Raw genomic sequence first — 15,788 nt, forward strand, 5'->3', positions numbered from 1 at the left:
CGCTCTACAATGGATGAATAATTAAATTGACCTCATGATGTTTTCTATTCCATCCTCCGAAAATAATTTTAATTCTGAATTTTTGATGGAAATACAAAAAATTGAATTCGAGTTAAAAAATTTCTTAGCATTTTAAAAAGATGCTTAGAATTGATGAGTCAGGTTACCACATTGATGTTGTTGGAAATCGATATGTGTTTGTTGACGAATATGACGTGATTGATGAATATAGCGCTTCTTACACACTCGGCTTTGACAAAGATGGAAATATTATTTTGGTAGATTTTGATTCTGGTCTCGAAGAATGGAAGTACGATCAACAGACTTTAAAGAACTAATGTTTGTCATGGCTATTATCATATTGATTTTTTTAATTCTTTTCAAAGAATCAAAAAATTTCTTTACGACTAATGGTTGTCATGGCCTTTTCACGGGAGACTTTTCGAAGAAGAAAATATGCCGACAGTGTGCCATGATTTAAAAAAAAATTGAATTGACTTAAAGAAAATCACGGCGCAAATAAAGATGAGCTGCATATCTTCAAAAAAATTAATCGCCAAAGAGCGAAAAATTGAAAGCACCGAAAATTTTTTTCTTCCCCTTATAAAAATGTCAGATAAAGCGTTTAAAGATAAAAAAGTCTCAATGGCATCATTACGAAAGGATGCTAAAGAAAGGGCTATAAAAGGCTATACCAGAATGACCAGGGAACAGCTCGTTGAAGCCATAAGAACAACAAAACCTGTCATTGGGTATGGATCTGCTCCTCGTAGACGAACGATTGAGGCAAGACCGCTTCCTCGTTCGATAGCTTAAAGTCCTGTTTCGAGGCCGGTTCCAGCACCGCGTACCGTTTCCAATGACTTAATTTCATTCGGACCTGCCCTATTGCAAAATCGGGTGGTTAGAGATGAACCGTCTATTCTTAATGAGCCTTTTCAAGACTCAACGAATTCCACACCTAGACCGGTTCCAGCACCGAGACCTGGCTGGTTTTCAAGAATTACAACATCTGTCTCCAACGGTTTTAACCAAGTTCTTGCTGTCATTGATCCATACGTTCCAACTACGGTGAAGAAAACAATGAGCAACGTTAGAAATTGAGTTGAAAAACCGATAAAGTCTCTCAAAGGCATTCTATTCGGTAGACCTGTTCCAGCACCAAGACCGGTGCCTGCTCTTGGGCCGATTCCTGCTCCTAGACCTTTTAAAATAAAATTTAATATAACTGAGCATGCAGTGGAGCGTGCTGTTAGGCATTTTTCTTACGAACGTTCTTCTCGATATCAAGACATTGCCGCCTTTTTTAATTTGGTTAGAGAGTCTATTATTCAAGTCATGGAAGGAGAAATGATTACAATGGTAAGAATTATTTTAACCTGTGAAATGAAATCTATAAGCATTTTAACTGGTGAATAAGCTACTCGAATGGCTAGTTTCTCATCCAACTCTGAAATTATACTAGCGGCTACGAATTTAAGAACGTTAATGGGTGAAATGGAAGAAAAAACCTTGGAAAATAGTGTCAAATACAATAAGTTGGGATCTAATTGCAACATGTCTAAGATTTTAAAAATGGATATTAACTGTATTGATTACGAGCCTCCTAGCGGCAGGTCCTACATTGATTTACCTCCTGACTTGAAAAACAAAAAGGCGATCATCAACATGGAAAACAATGACGATCAGTGCTTCAAATGGTCTGTCACCAGGGCGTTGAATATGAAAAATACGCATAATGAAAGAATTGATGAAGACTTGATTCTAAAATCTGAAGAGCTCAATTGGGACGGAATTAAATTTCCTGTTGATTACCATAAAATCGACAAGCTTAAAAAGATTAATCCTGAAATTAGCGTTAACGTCTTTTGTTATATTAAAAAAACACTTCGCCCTTTGTAAATCGAAAGCATTGTGTTGATTTGTTGTTTATTTCAAACGAAGACACCAACCATTATTGCCTTATTAAAAATTTCAGTAGGTTTGCTGGTTCTTCAGCATCAAAAGGTAAAAGAAAACAACATTTTTGCAGAAATTGCCTTCAAGGTTATGACCAGGAAGAAAAGCTTCAAAATCATCAACCAGATTGTTATAATAACGCTCCAGTAAGAATTGAACTTCCTCAAGAAGGGACAACCGTTGAGTTTAAAAGCTATAAAAAGTCTATGAAAGTTCCTTACGTCGTATATGCCGACTTTGAAAGTTTCATCAAACCTGTCAATACTTGCGCACCAAATTCGAAACAGTCGTACACCAAACAATATCAAAGACATGTTCCAAGCTCTTTCTGCTATTACATCAAATGCTTCGACGAAAGCCTTTATAAAGAAAAACCTGTCATGTACACATCAGAAAGCGATGATGATGACGTTGGTCAAAAGTTTGTCACCAGACTTGAAACAGATCTTAGAAAAATTTTCGATAAGATTGATTTAGTAAAAAAGAAAGTGATGACTGATGAGGATGAGAAAATTATGAAGCTGCAACAATTTGTCATATTTGCAACAAAGATCTTAACGGTGATAAAGTGTGTGATCACTGTCATTTGACTGGGAAGTATCGTGGAGCTGCGCATAACAAATGCAACTTGGATTATAAAATTCAAAAATTCACTCCTGTTGTCTTTCATAATTTGTCTGGGTATGACAGTCATTTGTTTATTAAAAAATTAGGTGGAAGACTCAATTGCGTACCCAACAATGAAGAGAAGTATATTAGCTTCACAAAAAGCATCAAAGTTAGAGAATTTATTGATAAGAAAGGTAAACCTCGAGAAGTATGGAAAGAGCTAAGGTTTATTGACAGCTTCAGATTCTTACCCTTCAAGTTAGATAAACTGGCTAAAGATCTAAACGATGACCAATGCAAAAACATGGCTATGTACTTTTCCGAAAAGAAACAGTTCGACTTAGTAAGAAGAAAAGGCGTTTACCCTTACGAATGGGTGGACTCCATTAAAAAGTTTTCCGAAACAGCATTGCCACCTATTGAAGCATTCGGCTCTAAATTAAACGATGAACCGGCAGAAGTTGAAGATTACAAGCATGCGCAAAACGTTTGGAACGAATTTGGATGTGAAACGTTTAAAGATTACCATGAGCTGTACAACGTGTCTGATGAGTTGATTCCAGCAGATATCTTTGAAAATTTCAGAGACGCTTGCATGGAATATTACGGCCTTGACCCTCCTTGGTATTACACCTCCCCTGGATTGGCTTGGGATTCAATGTTAAAAATAACTGGAATTAAATTGGAATTGTTAAGCGATATTTTTATACTAAACATGGTTCAATAAGGGATACGCGGTGGAATCAGTATGATCTCCAACCGACATGGAACTGCCAATAACAAACACATGGACAAATATGATCCTTCACAACCATCGAAATTTATCCAATATTTAGATGCTAATAATTTATATGGATGGGCGATGAGCAAACCTCTTCCCGTTGGTGGATTTAGATGGATGAGTGAAGATGAGTTTCAAAATTGGAAATCCATGCCGTGCACTTTAGAAGTAGACTTAAATTATCCTGACGAGCTTCATGACTACCATAACGATTACCCTCTGGCTCCTGAAAAATTAACCATTGGGAAAGTTGAAAAGCTGGTTCCTAATTTAAACAACAAAGAGAAATACGTCGTCTATCATGAAAACCTAAAACTCTATGAACGGATGGGTTTGGTACAAAACTTCATCGAGGTATCACCTTTAGAGAAGAACCTTTTATGAAAGAATATATTGACATCAACACCAGGAAGAGAACAGAAGCTATCTTCGAATCTGATAAGGAATTTTTCAAGCTTATGAACAACTCCGTCTTTGGGAAAACAATGGAGAATATTCTAAAGCATGTTGATATTAAACTCATCACTACAAAAAAAGTAGCTTTAAAACTATCTAAAAGCCCTAATTATGAGAGAAACACTATTTTGATGAAAGCTTAATTGCGGTTTATATGAAAAAAACAAGTCTTTTACAATAAGCCTGTTTACTTGGGAATGTGTATTCTCGACATCAGCAAGACTTTGATGTTTGAGTTCCATTATGACTATATCAAGCCTAAATACGGTGACAAGGTTAAGTTGTTAATGACTAACACGGACTCGCTCATTTATGAAATTGAAACAGAAGATTTTTATGAAGACATTGCTGGTGACGTAGAAAGCAAGTTTGATACGAGCGACTTTAAAAAAGATCATCCTGCTGTTCAAGGTGTTGGGTTCAAAGTGGGTTTAAATAAAAAGGTTATTGGCATGTTCAAGGATGAGACTGGAGGGAAGCAAATTAAAGAGTTTGTTGGGCTTCGACCTAAGCTCTACTCTTATAACACCCCTGGAGTAAAAGAAGAGAAAAGATGCAAAGGTGTTAAAAAGAACGTTGTTAAAAATCGCATCAAACATCGAGATAATTATGAATGCTTAATGAATAAGAAAGAAACGCTTGCAACCATGAACGTTTTCCGATCTCATCTTCACGACGTTTACACCGAAGAAATTAATAAAGTTGCTCTTAGCGCTAACGATGACAAGAGGATCATACAAGATGATAAAATCAGCACCTTGGCTATTGGGCATTACAAAAACAGACCTGCTCCTGAGCCTTGCTTTAGCTTGATGGACTACGATTAAGTCTTTGGTTAGGGGTAGGACGCCATCTTGGAAACCTTGAGTCTGACAAGAAATTTTATTGCTTCATTGTGGGTTTTGACAGGCTTTGGCAGGGCTCAACTTAAGTATAGGAAAAGTATCAATGTCCCAGAACCCGCATTTCCTAGTAGTTACCCTACTGTGTAATTAACTATAGTTTTTATCATTTAGAAAATTAAATTCAAAGTATAATATTTTTATAGCTTATTTATTTGGAATGAGTTATTTTTATTCAAAACGTACAAAGAAACCGAAAGATAGCTGTTGCGGTTTCAGAAATATTGAGTAGTGCATGTGTGAATATACCTAACTTGGATGCATCAACGTCACATGTTTCTCAAGCAAATAATGATAATTTCCCAATAAATATGGTAAAAATATCAAGTTCAAAAGATTCAATTAATTTGCCAATATTTGATTTGCTTAGTTCTAATGATGACCCCAATAGTCAGCTTGATGATTTAATTAACACTGAAGAATATAATGACTTTCCAGAATGGGTAACTCAAGTTTATAATGAGAATGATAAGGAGAATATTGACTTCACTGAAGAACTCAATGAAAGTGAGACTTTAAAAGATAGGTTAGTTTCTTGGGCAGTAAAGTTTAACATATCCCAGACAGCATGTAGCAATTTGCTTGGGTTTTTAAACAAGCTACATCCTGATTTGCCAAAAGATACAAGATCTTTGCTTAGTACTCGAAGAAGTGTAAACATTTGAAATGTTGCTGGTGGGGAATATTTTTATTTTAGCCTACAGTCTTGGCTGTCTATTTTTACCGAAAAGTATCCTCTCAATAATGATATAAAGTAGTATATAAAGTGATGATATAAAGTAGTAATAATGATATAAAGTAGTAATGGTAGTGGTTCAAGAAAACAAAAAAACACTCTTCGTTCGTTTGTAGAATGGAAAGAAAACCTATAGGTTCATTGAGGTATTCACGAAAGAATTAGATGTCTAAAACATTCTTAAATTATTAGAGATAATAAGAAGTGGAATAACCTCAGACAAGCAAAATGTTGTTGTCTGGAATGTGGTTCGTTGATGTTGATCAGAAAGTAAAAAATGTGAAAAACATTGATATATAAAAATAACCTACCATTGCTGAAAAAGATGATTAAAAAGGTATGCGAAAAGCAAAGCAAACAAAAGCAGAATTTAAGAATATTTCCAACCATATGAGAAAAATCTGCTTTGAAAAAATGTGCAAATGTATTTATTGATGTTGGTGTAGTGAAACAACTTAATGTTGAAATAATAATTGATGTTCATTCCTTTTTGGAATCTGTAAGAACAACAATAAAACGTTGTCTGGCTAATAACACAAAAACCAAAAGTGAAAGTGGTTCTAAAATGTATAACGAAAAAAGCAAATGAATGTCTGGTGAATTTCACTATTTTGAAACAGATGCTGAGTATTTATTTTAAAATAAAAGTTAAAAGCTACAGGTTTACATGACTTATATGGTTTTGATAAAACAAGTATTAAGATGATAGCATGAGTCATCGTTTTATTGAGAGTTTTACAAGCTTTATTAGAAATGGTAGTTGTTAGTCATTAAACTCAATAACATCTCTTAATATTCACACTGCTAAATATGATCCATTCCATTTATGAACCATATCAAATAAGGTAGCTTATTATTACCACTTCCTAAATTATTGAGAGCAAATTATCATGAAAATCACATTGATGAACAAATTGAAAATAAGCTAAAATTCCAGGAGAATGATTTTGATAAAACTGGTATTAAGTATTCTTCAACTTTTAATTTTACAGACAAAGTACATAGTACATAACAAGTACATAGGAAATATATAAAATAAAAAGTTAACTTCCAAAGTTTATAACCTATCTAGATGCTGAAGAATGATCACGAAATGTATATTGGTTACCATCAGACATTAAAACAACGTTTACGTTTTTTTAATGAGACATTAAAACAACGTTTACGTTTTACTGTCGAAAAAAGTCATTGAACAATAATATTTAAGGAAAGTCAATGGCTAAAGAAACTTATTGGTTTGAATACTAAGTTAATGGCAAAGGCCAACAAAGATTTTGAAAAGACTTTCTTCAAGCTCATGAATAATGCTGATTTTTGGAAAACCATGAAAAACATTAGAAATTGAGAAGTTATTTGAATACTTAATTTTGAAAGCATAGAAACTAGTTGCAGAGCCAAACTTTAAACAGTGTAATATAATTGCTTTTAACCAAGTCACTATACAAGTGAAAAAAAAGAAGCTAGTATATAATAAACCAGTATATCTAGATATTTGTGATCTTCACTTAAGGAAGACAATAATGTTTAGATTTCAATACAATTAAATGAAGAGTATATATTGAGCAGAAGTAGGGCGAATGAGATATGTTAGAATTTATTTGAGGAAAATAAATTTATAATTAACAAGAAGTAACTTGTAAACAAGCCATGGTTCCTTTGGTGCTAGTTTTTCTCAATTGGCATATGCATTATTAGCTTAGTAAAAAGAAAATAGGTCAAAATAAAAGTTATTACTAATGGTGTGGATAAAATATTAGCTGCTAATTTCATTGATATGCAAACATTCTCCAAACTTAACAAAGGTATAAAATACTTGCCAGCAGTTATTGATGTTTTTTCTAATAACAGCTATTTAATTCCTCTAAAAGAAAAAGTTGGTAAGGCTGTTGCCAAAACTTTTAAAACTTTATTCATTAAAAAAAAGCCTAGTAAAACTTTGGTTAGTAAAGTTAAAGAATTTTACAATAAAGGTTTACAAAAACTAGTGGAACTTTACAGAAAATGAACTTAACAGAAAATGAGTAAAAGTTGAGTGTTGTAGAAAAATAGACTCGTACAATGAAAGCAAAATTGAGGAAATACTACCAATTCAACTCATGTATACATAAACGTTTTGGATGATCTAGTTAAAGACAACAGTACTATTCATTCTTTGATAAAGATGACAACTGTTTAAACTGGTATTACGAATAATGAAAATATAGTGTTGTAAAATCGATTCAAAGAAAAATTTGACATATCAGAACGAAAACCAAAGCCAAAAGTTTCATTTGGTGATAAAATTAAATTAACCAAGAAAAAAGTCCATTTTCGAAAACGGCTGCGCCCCTAGATGAACAGAAAAAGTATTCATATTTTCTGCAGACTAAAATACAATTCCAGTTACATATAAGATTGAAAATTACAATGAAAAAGAAAAAATTGGAGCATTTTACAAAAAAGAATTCAGCGCAATCTTTAACCGTAGCTAAATGGTCGTCTATAAGATCGATAAAGTCAATAAAGTTTCTCTTAATATGCTTAACGATATTGTATGAATGTTAATGTCGATAGATCAAATAAAATTATTTTCTACTTATAAAAAAGAGTAGGCAAAGGAATACTAATTGTTCATAAAAGTTCAGTAAAGTATAAACATAAAATTCATAACTGCTCACTTTAAACCCTGTTTCCAAAGAAAACCGAAAATTATTTTTGATAAATATCCATTCCCATTATTAACCTGCTTCTTAAAATATAAATTTAAAAAAAGAAAAAGTCATCTTTCAGCAATATAAACTAGAAGCCTCATGAATGCTATAGTTCAGTTGCTTTAACCACTTATGATTTTAATAAATAAGCGAAATCAATACACTGTTATATATAAAAACAGCTTGAATTCCAACTTTTAACAATTACTGCACGGCAAGTCTCCCTCTAATAACTTCTTTACAAATCTTTTCTACATTAAACACACCCTATCATGACTATCACATAAATCTTTTGCAAACTAACAGTTAGCAATCCAGCTTTTAGAATATAGTGTCTGACTAAAACTCTACCCAACACATTCAGAAAGGAATGTTCCTAGCTTTTTAAATAAGTGTTTAATTGCTGCCTAGGAAATAAGCTTATAAGCATTTATTTCCACAATCTAAATTTTTAATATAATCTACATTAGAAAGCATTTCTTAGCATTTAGGACTTGTTGTTTTTCATATAAGCAACATCCAATCCAGTTTTTAGTAGTTCTTGTATCTACATGTTTTTCTCCTAAAACTTCTATTCGCATTACTTCTACATCTCTAAAGAGCTGTTCAGCATTATCATATTGCTGTTTTTTATATAAGCAACATGCAATCCAGTGTTTAGCAGTTATTGTATCTGCATGTTTTTCTCCTAAAACTTCTTTTCGCATAATTTCTACATCTCTAAACAGTTTTTCTGCGTTATTGAACTGTGATTTAGCATACTCTATTTTTGCGCTGTTGAGAGTTATAGTAATTATATCAGTTTTCTTTTTATCTTCGTATGATACTATTAATCTCTGGGAATCTGAATTGGAATTTTTTTTTTTTGATGAAAAATCTTTGCGGTTTTCTATGCAATTTAAATGGATTCCTGCCTCAACTGTTTTCTCTGTAAAATATTTTTGTTTTGAATTATGAGCAGCCATATTTTCATCTGCCTCCTTGAACAATCCTATTTGTTTATTTAATTCTTTTTTCAAATCCTCGTCAATTGAAATCTGTGCCTCAAAGAAACATTCTATGAAGAGCTCGCGATCATTGTGTCCTGTTGAAAACGAAATATATATACTTTTTTTTTTTTTTTTACTTTCGTCGAAAATTAGTTAATTTTAACAAATATCTTTATTACCGAAAAAAAGCATCTTACAATTTTCCAAGTTTTTAATAATAATTATAGGATAGTATCTTTCAATACAAATATAGAATAAGATTTTAACGTGCGATACTTTTAACAGTGCGAAAAATTTAACAGTACGAAAGCAACTTGAAAATGAAAATTCTGCAAAAACCAAGATATTTTGCTATCATTTGAATATTTTGTTTTTAAAAAAATCGTTCTATCTATCCTGATTTTTGAAACCTAAGTAATTTATTTTGATATTGAGTGAACAAAAACCGAAGAGGAACCCAAAATTTATTTATTTTTTTTATTCCTTCTCTATTTCAACAATCCACCCATTCTAAATAAAAAGCAAAACAAACTTATTTATCCAAGAGGTAAAGTAAAACGAGCTGTAAAGCAATCTTTTAAATAAAGAAAACCTAATATTCTAATCATCGTAATCATTCCTTGACAAAACTCTAAGACAGTCCCGCAAAAATTTACTCATAAAAGTGACTACCATCGTTAATGTTTTATTTTAAAAGAATTGACAAAATATACCTAAACAAATCCTCCAATGTCAAAAATAAGTTTGCCCATGAAAGAAAGAATGTCTTACCGCAGATGTCTCTGAGCCAAAAAGCATGTTGGTGTGATGGTTCCTTTAATTTGCAAATTAAACTCAAAAAGCTTTTCTCGGTACGGTGTACAAAACCGCTAATAAAAGGTAAGCAGCAGTGCAATCTTTCGTTATTAATAATATCAGAAATAGAAGCGTTGAATAAGAGATGGATAGATGCGCAAAACCTCATTAAAAGGAAATGGACAAAATGATATTGATGACTTACAACCGATTTTTTTACAAGACCAAGTGGTTCAAAGCCGTTCTCATCTAAAATAAGGCCAAGCTCACTATGCGAAAGATTCACTTTTCCTGTATTTAGAAGCGTGAAGGCCACTTTGCAGACATTTAAAATATGCTGCTGATTTGTTTGTATAAAACGCGATATTGGAGCATTTTTTTCGCAGTCTTGTTGCACGATGTGTAGGAAAATCAGCATCTGCAGTTCGGTCATGGTTTTAACAGACTCAATGTTTAAAGTTAGCAACGTTGAACAGGCTGCTTTTAAATAAAGTGACACAGAGAATAAAGCCGTCTCATTTCGAGATAAGCTACATAACTTCTCCAGGTCAGTTATCAGAGTTTTACTCGGTAGTAGGTCTTCTAAAAAACTCTTTGTTCCATTAACATTAAGACCCATAAGTTGCATGCTTGCGGCATCTTTGTAATCTTTGATTGCGTTCCAGTATCTATATGCAACAGCAATATTCCCACTAATAACACACCTGCATGATTTGGAACGAAACACATCCATTAGCGTTTTTGTTATAGGAGTGGTATTTGAAACTTTGGGATTGATTAAATGTTCAAAGTAAATGAACTCTTCTAATCCATCCATAATAAGTATTGTTGCTTTGAACGAAGAAATTTCATATCCTTTTAGAATGTTTTTATAAAACTTCATTACCAGTTGTTTCATGTTTGAAGCATTTAGATGCTCGTTCAATTTATTGAACTCGAAATAAAAAACAAAATTTAAATTTTGCCAAAGTAGTCCTTTTGACCAATAAAAAAGAAAACTTTGCAGAAGGTTTGTTTTCCCAACACCTTTAGGTCCTGAAATCATAATCAACTCTGAGTTTTTATCCAGTACCTCCTCATATTTCATTGTTCTGTAACTCTTTTGACTTCGACAAAAGTACTCCCATTCATTAAAGTCATCATTTGGAATCTTAATGTCTGCTTTTTCTACTGAAGCAAACTTTATGTTATTAAAGAGAAGTTCGAGATCTTTTCTTTCACTCTGTCTATGTCGGTTAATTGTCCCGTAAGTATTTAGGTAAAAAGCTTTCAGTAGGCTACTTGCATCTAAATAGAAATATATGAATATGCACCACTAAAGTGTATTAATGAATTTTTAGCTTTCTCAAAAAAACCGGAAAATGTGCTTTAACCATTCAGCTAATCATTCTTTGAATGGGCAATTCTTAGATTTCAGCACGGCAGTAAACTCTCTGGATAATTGGGAAATAGTTTTGAAACAATAGAAAAGGTAGCTTACACTCAGCAAGTTTTTATTCCCTATTACATTTAACTTTATTTTTGTTTAAATCTTAAAAACTATTAGAAGATCCATGGAATAATTTTTAAGGGAGTGGTTTATCTAATGATGATGATAAGTAGTTGTTTATCGAGTATTTATAGGAAATGAGCTAAATAAAGAGTTGAAAAATTTTTTTTTGATTTCTCTTCATTGAGATCGCATTAAACATTGGGACGATAGACTTAAGAGTTACGTTTTTTACGTTTAACTTTGCTTCTAAATTCATGTACGTATGTGAAAACAATGCTTGAAAAACACATATTAATACAGCCTTTTAATGTCAAATGGCATTAAATAGTGATACATTTTCAACATTTTTAATAATAGAAAAAGTTGCTGTGGGAAATTATATTGAACCCATTAAAAATATTCATTGTTTTCTGTGGGTTAAATTGGAAATTTGAAATAAAGTTAAAAGAAGCTGAGGCAAGTTTTTAAGGTTTTTCTTTACAAAAGATATCGTAATTGTAGAGTTTTTGTTTTTAGTCTAGCCTTAGTCTTGATGAAAATACGCTCTAAAGACCTTCTTATGTAGTTTGTTTTTTAGCGTCAGAATCAGTACCTAACTTTGAATTAGCTGTATATGAAAAAAAAATTAAAAGCATAATCTAATCAAAAGTTTTCAAATAGCCTTTCAGTTTATTAAAGGTTTATATTAAAATGATGGCGAAATTCTCTAGGTTGAAAAAATCTTAAGGTTTGATTATTTCAATTTTTTATAGTAATGCATAAATTACTTGCCTTCACTTAACTAAAAGTTATGTTTATGAACTCCAAATAGATAAGATAGTAAATTTATGTAGGATATTTTTGTAAATATTCAGTTTTATGCAACTTTATTTAGCAAATAAAGTGTTAAACACCAGTTAATTTAAACAACAAAATATCCCTGTGATTTAAAAGCAGCATTAAAGTATACCGGTTAACTTTTTCAAAATCCTTAGTTAAGTAAATTTCTTTAGATGTTTGACTTTAAAAACAAAGCTGTTACAATGTTAAATTTCTTAAAAAACAAACGAAACACGGAAAAATATTCTAGTCCTTCATTCATGTTAGACTAATTTTTAACATTTTTAATTATTATTAACAAGTTACTTAGAGTGCTTTTCGCTTAAGTTATGTACAGATGATCTTATCAGTCAAAAGTTCAAAAAAATGCTCTTTAAACATAAAACCTTTTAATAAGGAGCCCGCATGACATAAAAAGTATGCAAGAAAAATAATTTGAAGAATGTTAGTGATCTAAATAGTAAATTTAAAAGAAAATAGAGATAAAAAAAAAAATAAAAAAAGAAAGAAATGCAATACAAGTTTAGTGGAAAATTGCAGAACCAGGCTCAGCCCTATTAGGCAAACGTTTTTCATTAAGATTTGGTCAAACAAGGTTAAAAAATTTAAATCTAGTTAAACAATAATCAAATATTTATAAAATCATCAAGGTATAATGAAAGTTGTCAAATATATAAAACTTAAAACAGAATTTATAAGAACTGAATCACTCCCTTCTGCTTATTCAAACTTTGTCACCAACTTAAACTTTTGGTTTTGGTCATCGTTCTGATATATCAATTTGACTGGGCATAGACTTCTCCACATAAGCTTTTCACTTTTCTTTAAGCTAGTTTTAACTAATGTAATCTTTATCGAAGAATGAGTAGTAGTATTCTCTTCTAGATTATCCGAACCGTTTATGTATACATCAGTTGAATTGGTAGTAAAGCATTTCCTCATTTTTGGCTAATGGTTCGTCTGTGAAAACTTAACCTTTTTAACATTTTGATAAGGTATATTAGATCTCATTTAATAGCACCTTATTGGTTTATTTTTAGTAACAGGTATAATGAGATGCGTTAATTCTCCTTTAGATGCTAAACAGCGTGGAGTTATAAATACATTAGGGTCTCCATATCTAAAAATGACTTCATTAATATTTAAAAGAATTGGTACATTAACCATAATATCAGAAATAAATGAAGACTACACAGAAAAAACGTTCAAGCTACATTTTTGCTTTTTTTGGGTTTTTGCCCCTGTTATATTCGGCTGCAGTTTAACTATATAATAACTGACTATATAACTAGAAAACCGATCAAGTTACACAGATATTTAGCTTCACAAATAAGTAAGCTATGGTATTTTGAAGTTTAAAACCTGATATAATCAAACCATTAAAAATGTAGCTTGATCGTTTTTCCAATGTGGCCTTCAAATGTAAAATTTAGTGATAATTTTGGTGGATAATCAGATAGTATTTAACCATTACCATCCGATTGTTTCATTCATCACAAATGCTTGGATACAAAAAATTCATTCTACTAACTCAAGCTTTAATATACATTATTATTTAATGAAAAAATAATATATCGCTCCATACTAAAAAGTCTCTTTAAAAATATCCATTTTATTTACCATGGTCGCATTTAGTAAATGCACCTTTACATTTTTTACAATGATTTTTAAATCTTAAGTGAATGCAAAACCCAACCACTTTTGAAAAAACCATTCTTAAAATTTTTTTAAGATCTGAGGAATAGAGCACTTTAGTTGTTCCCATTTATCATCCAGCATCTAATTATTCTGTTTATCTAACTAACTATATTTTAAAAACGTTTTTTTTTTGTAAAGTTATTTCTGTATCATTTACAAATTTTGTAACTACAATCCTTAGCCAACTTGAATCATAGAACAAAATTTCTAGATACTATAAGTAGGCCTCGAGAAACAGGCTCTGAACATTTGTTAACGCTCCTTCTTTTATATTCTTTAATTATTAGCAATTTACTCAGCCAGATGTTAATGAAATGTTAAGCTGGTATATGTGGCGATTGTATTAAGATTTTAATCAGATTCACGATACGACTTTGTCACCAAATGTCGTTTGTGACAATTTCATAAAATCTCATCGAAAAAGTGCCATGGATAAAAAAAAAAAAGAAGCTTTACTTACAAATCATTTGGATTTCATTCAAAACATCTACTTCACCCATCAGCGTGAGAGATTTTTCAATCACAGATATAAAGTCGGAAGGATTTCGTAAAACCAACTTTTTTAGCAGCTCGTCCATTTTAAGCTTATCATTCTGTTCATCGAGATCGATATAATCAATCACAGCTTTATGAAAAGCTGCGTTACGTGCAAATCTTTGCCACTCCGGAGAAATGTTGTCAACCAAAATGCATTTTATTTTTGGATCCATGATGAACTTTTCTAAAACAATGACAGATTTGCTGCACTTAGTTTCTTTCAAATTTGTAACTCATTTCGTTAAGGCGATTTTTCATCATATTACTATTGGTAACTTTAAAGCCATTTCTTATCCCCATCGTTGTTAAAACACCCCTGTAAAAAAATATTTGTAATCTAGATAGGATAGGCTGAAATAAACTTCATTTTTCCAAGAGTTCACCTCATTAGCATGACTTTTAACATAGATATGAAGCGTAAAAAAACAAAGATAAAAATTGAGATGGGCCTTTTGGTTTTAAGTGGGACCTTGTTAGAAACAAGGAGATGAAACGGAACGTTAACTTAGAGAAAATGCAGATTTAATTGGTTTATTACCAATAAAACATCATGCAGGTTTAATTGGTTCATTACCAATTAAACCTGCATGATGTTTTACCATTATCGTTTCGATTCAAAAGAAAAGGTCTTTGTCGTCCAAATGATGGAAAACAATAACATTGATTCCAATGAATGAAGATAAGTTGATACATTATTGCAATATAGAGTATAAAATGTATAGCTGTATGTTGTTTCGGTATACTTGATATACACTCAATGTATGTAAAAAGTATCAATGACAAAATGGTAAAATAATTGTTAAAAATAAAAGTATGGAAGGAATGTGGTGATGGCGAAAGCTATTCTTTAGCCTTGAAAATTCCAACGATGATCATTTAAATGACTTTATTTTTAACTTTATAATTAGTTATGTCGACGCAGAAGATAATGGAGTGCTTAATGTATCTTTTTGATGAAAAAACGAAGAAAGTAAACATTATTGCAGTAAATTAGTTTAAAAATCTATATTTGAATCTGAGCCAATCAAAGAGATCTTTAAACAAAATAACATACCCACTGGTTCACTTCTTTTTTACTTTTTGCTACGTATCTTTAAAAAAAATATGCAAACAGTTAGAAAAAAAATCACTATTGTTGAATAACTCATCACAGGTTTATATAATAACTTTGCAATTACATTTATTGAGCTCATGCTACTAAACAAATAATCGAGCTGATGTTTGTTTAAAGTCAGTGAGATAACAGCATGATAGGAGATATGTAATATGTCATAAACTGATCGGTTGAAATGCTTATCACTTATTGGAATCCAATACCGGTATAC

The 15,788-nt window shown here is 31.4% G+C and overlaps 2 protein-coding genes across 4 annotated transcripts; one reads left to right on the top strand and one right to left on the bottom strand.

Moving 5' to 3' along the window:
• The first annotated feature begins 1,428 nt into the window (after positions 1–1,428).
• Positions 1,429–3,295, top strand: LOC149893646 (uncharacterized). The gene is made up of 3 exons (XM_090071480.1): positions 1,429–1,898; positions 1,982–2,529; positions 2,673–3,295. Exons 1-3 carry the CDS (start codon positions 1,429–1,431, stop codon positions 3,293–3,295), a joined length of 1,641 nt encoding a protein of 546 aa, XP_089927606.1.
• A 4,836-nt stretch (positions 3,296–8,131) lies between these two features.
• On the bottom strand, positions 8,132–15,638 carry LOC149893647 (uncharacterized). Of its 3 annotated transcripts, none has more exons than XM_090091725.1 (4): positions 15,518–15,638; positions 14,387–14,647; positions 9,894–11,204; positions 8,132–9,217 (listed from the first exon to the last, which is right to left on the bottom strand). In XM_090091725.1, the coding sequence occupies exons 2-4, from the start codon at positions 14,634–14,636 to the stop codon at positions 8,595–8,597; spliced, it is 2,184 nt and encodes a 727-aa protein (XP_089947851.1). In that variant the 5' UTR covers positions 14,637–14,647; positions 15,518–15,638; the 3' UTR covers positions 8,132–8,594. The 3 variants fall into 3 exon arrangements, with proteins under 3 accessions (XP_089947851.1, XP_089947844.1, XP_089947857.1); XM_090091718.1 differs by having other exon boundaries at positions 14,387–14,779; XM_090091731.1 differs by lacking the exon at positions 8,132–9,217 and adding an exon at positions 9,488–9,632 and having other exon boundaries at positions 14,387–14,779.
• Between the last annotated feature and the right edge of the window lie 150 nt (positions 15,639–15,788).

This window comes from Hydra viridissima, unplaced genomic scaffold (genome assembly GCF_058129835.1).
Source record: "Hydra viridissima isolate aposymbiotic clone 2 unplaced genomic scaffold, HvirCarnegie_v1 scaffold_1, whole genome shotgun sequence".
NCBI lineage: Eukaryota > Metazoa > Cnidaria > Hydrozoa > Anthoathecata > Hydridae > Hydra > Hydra viridissima.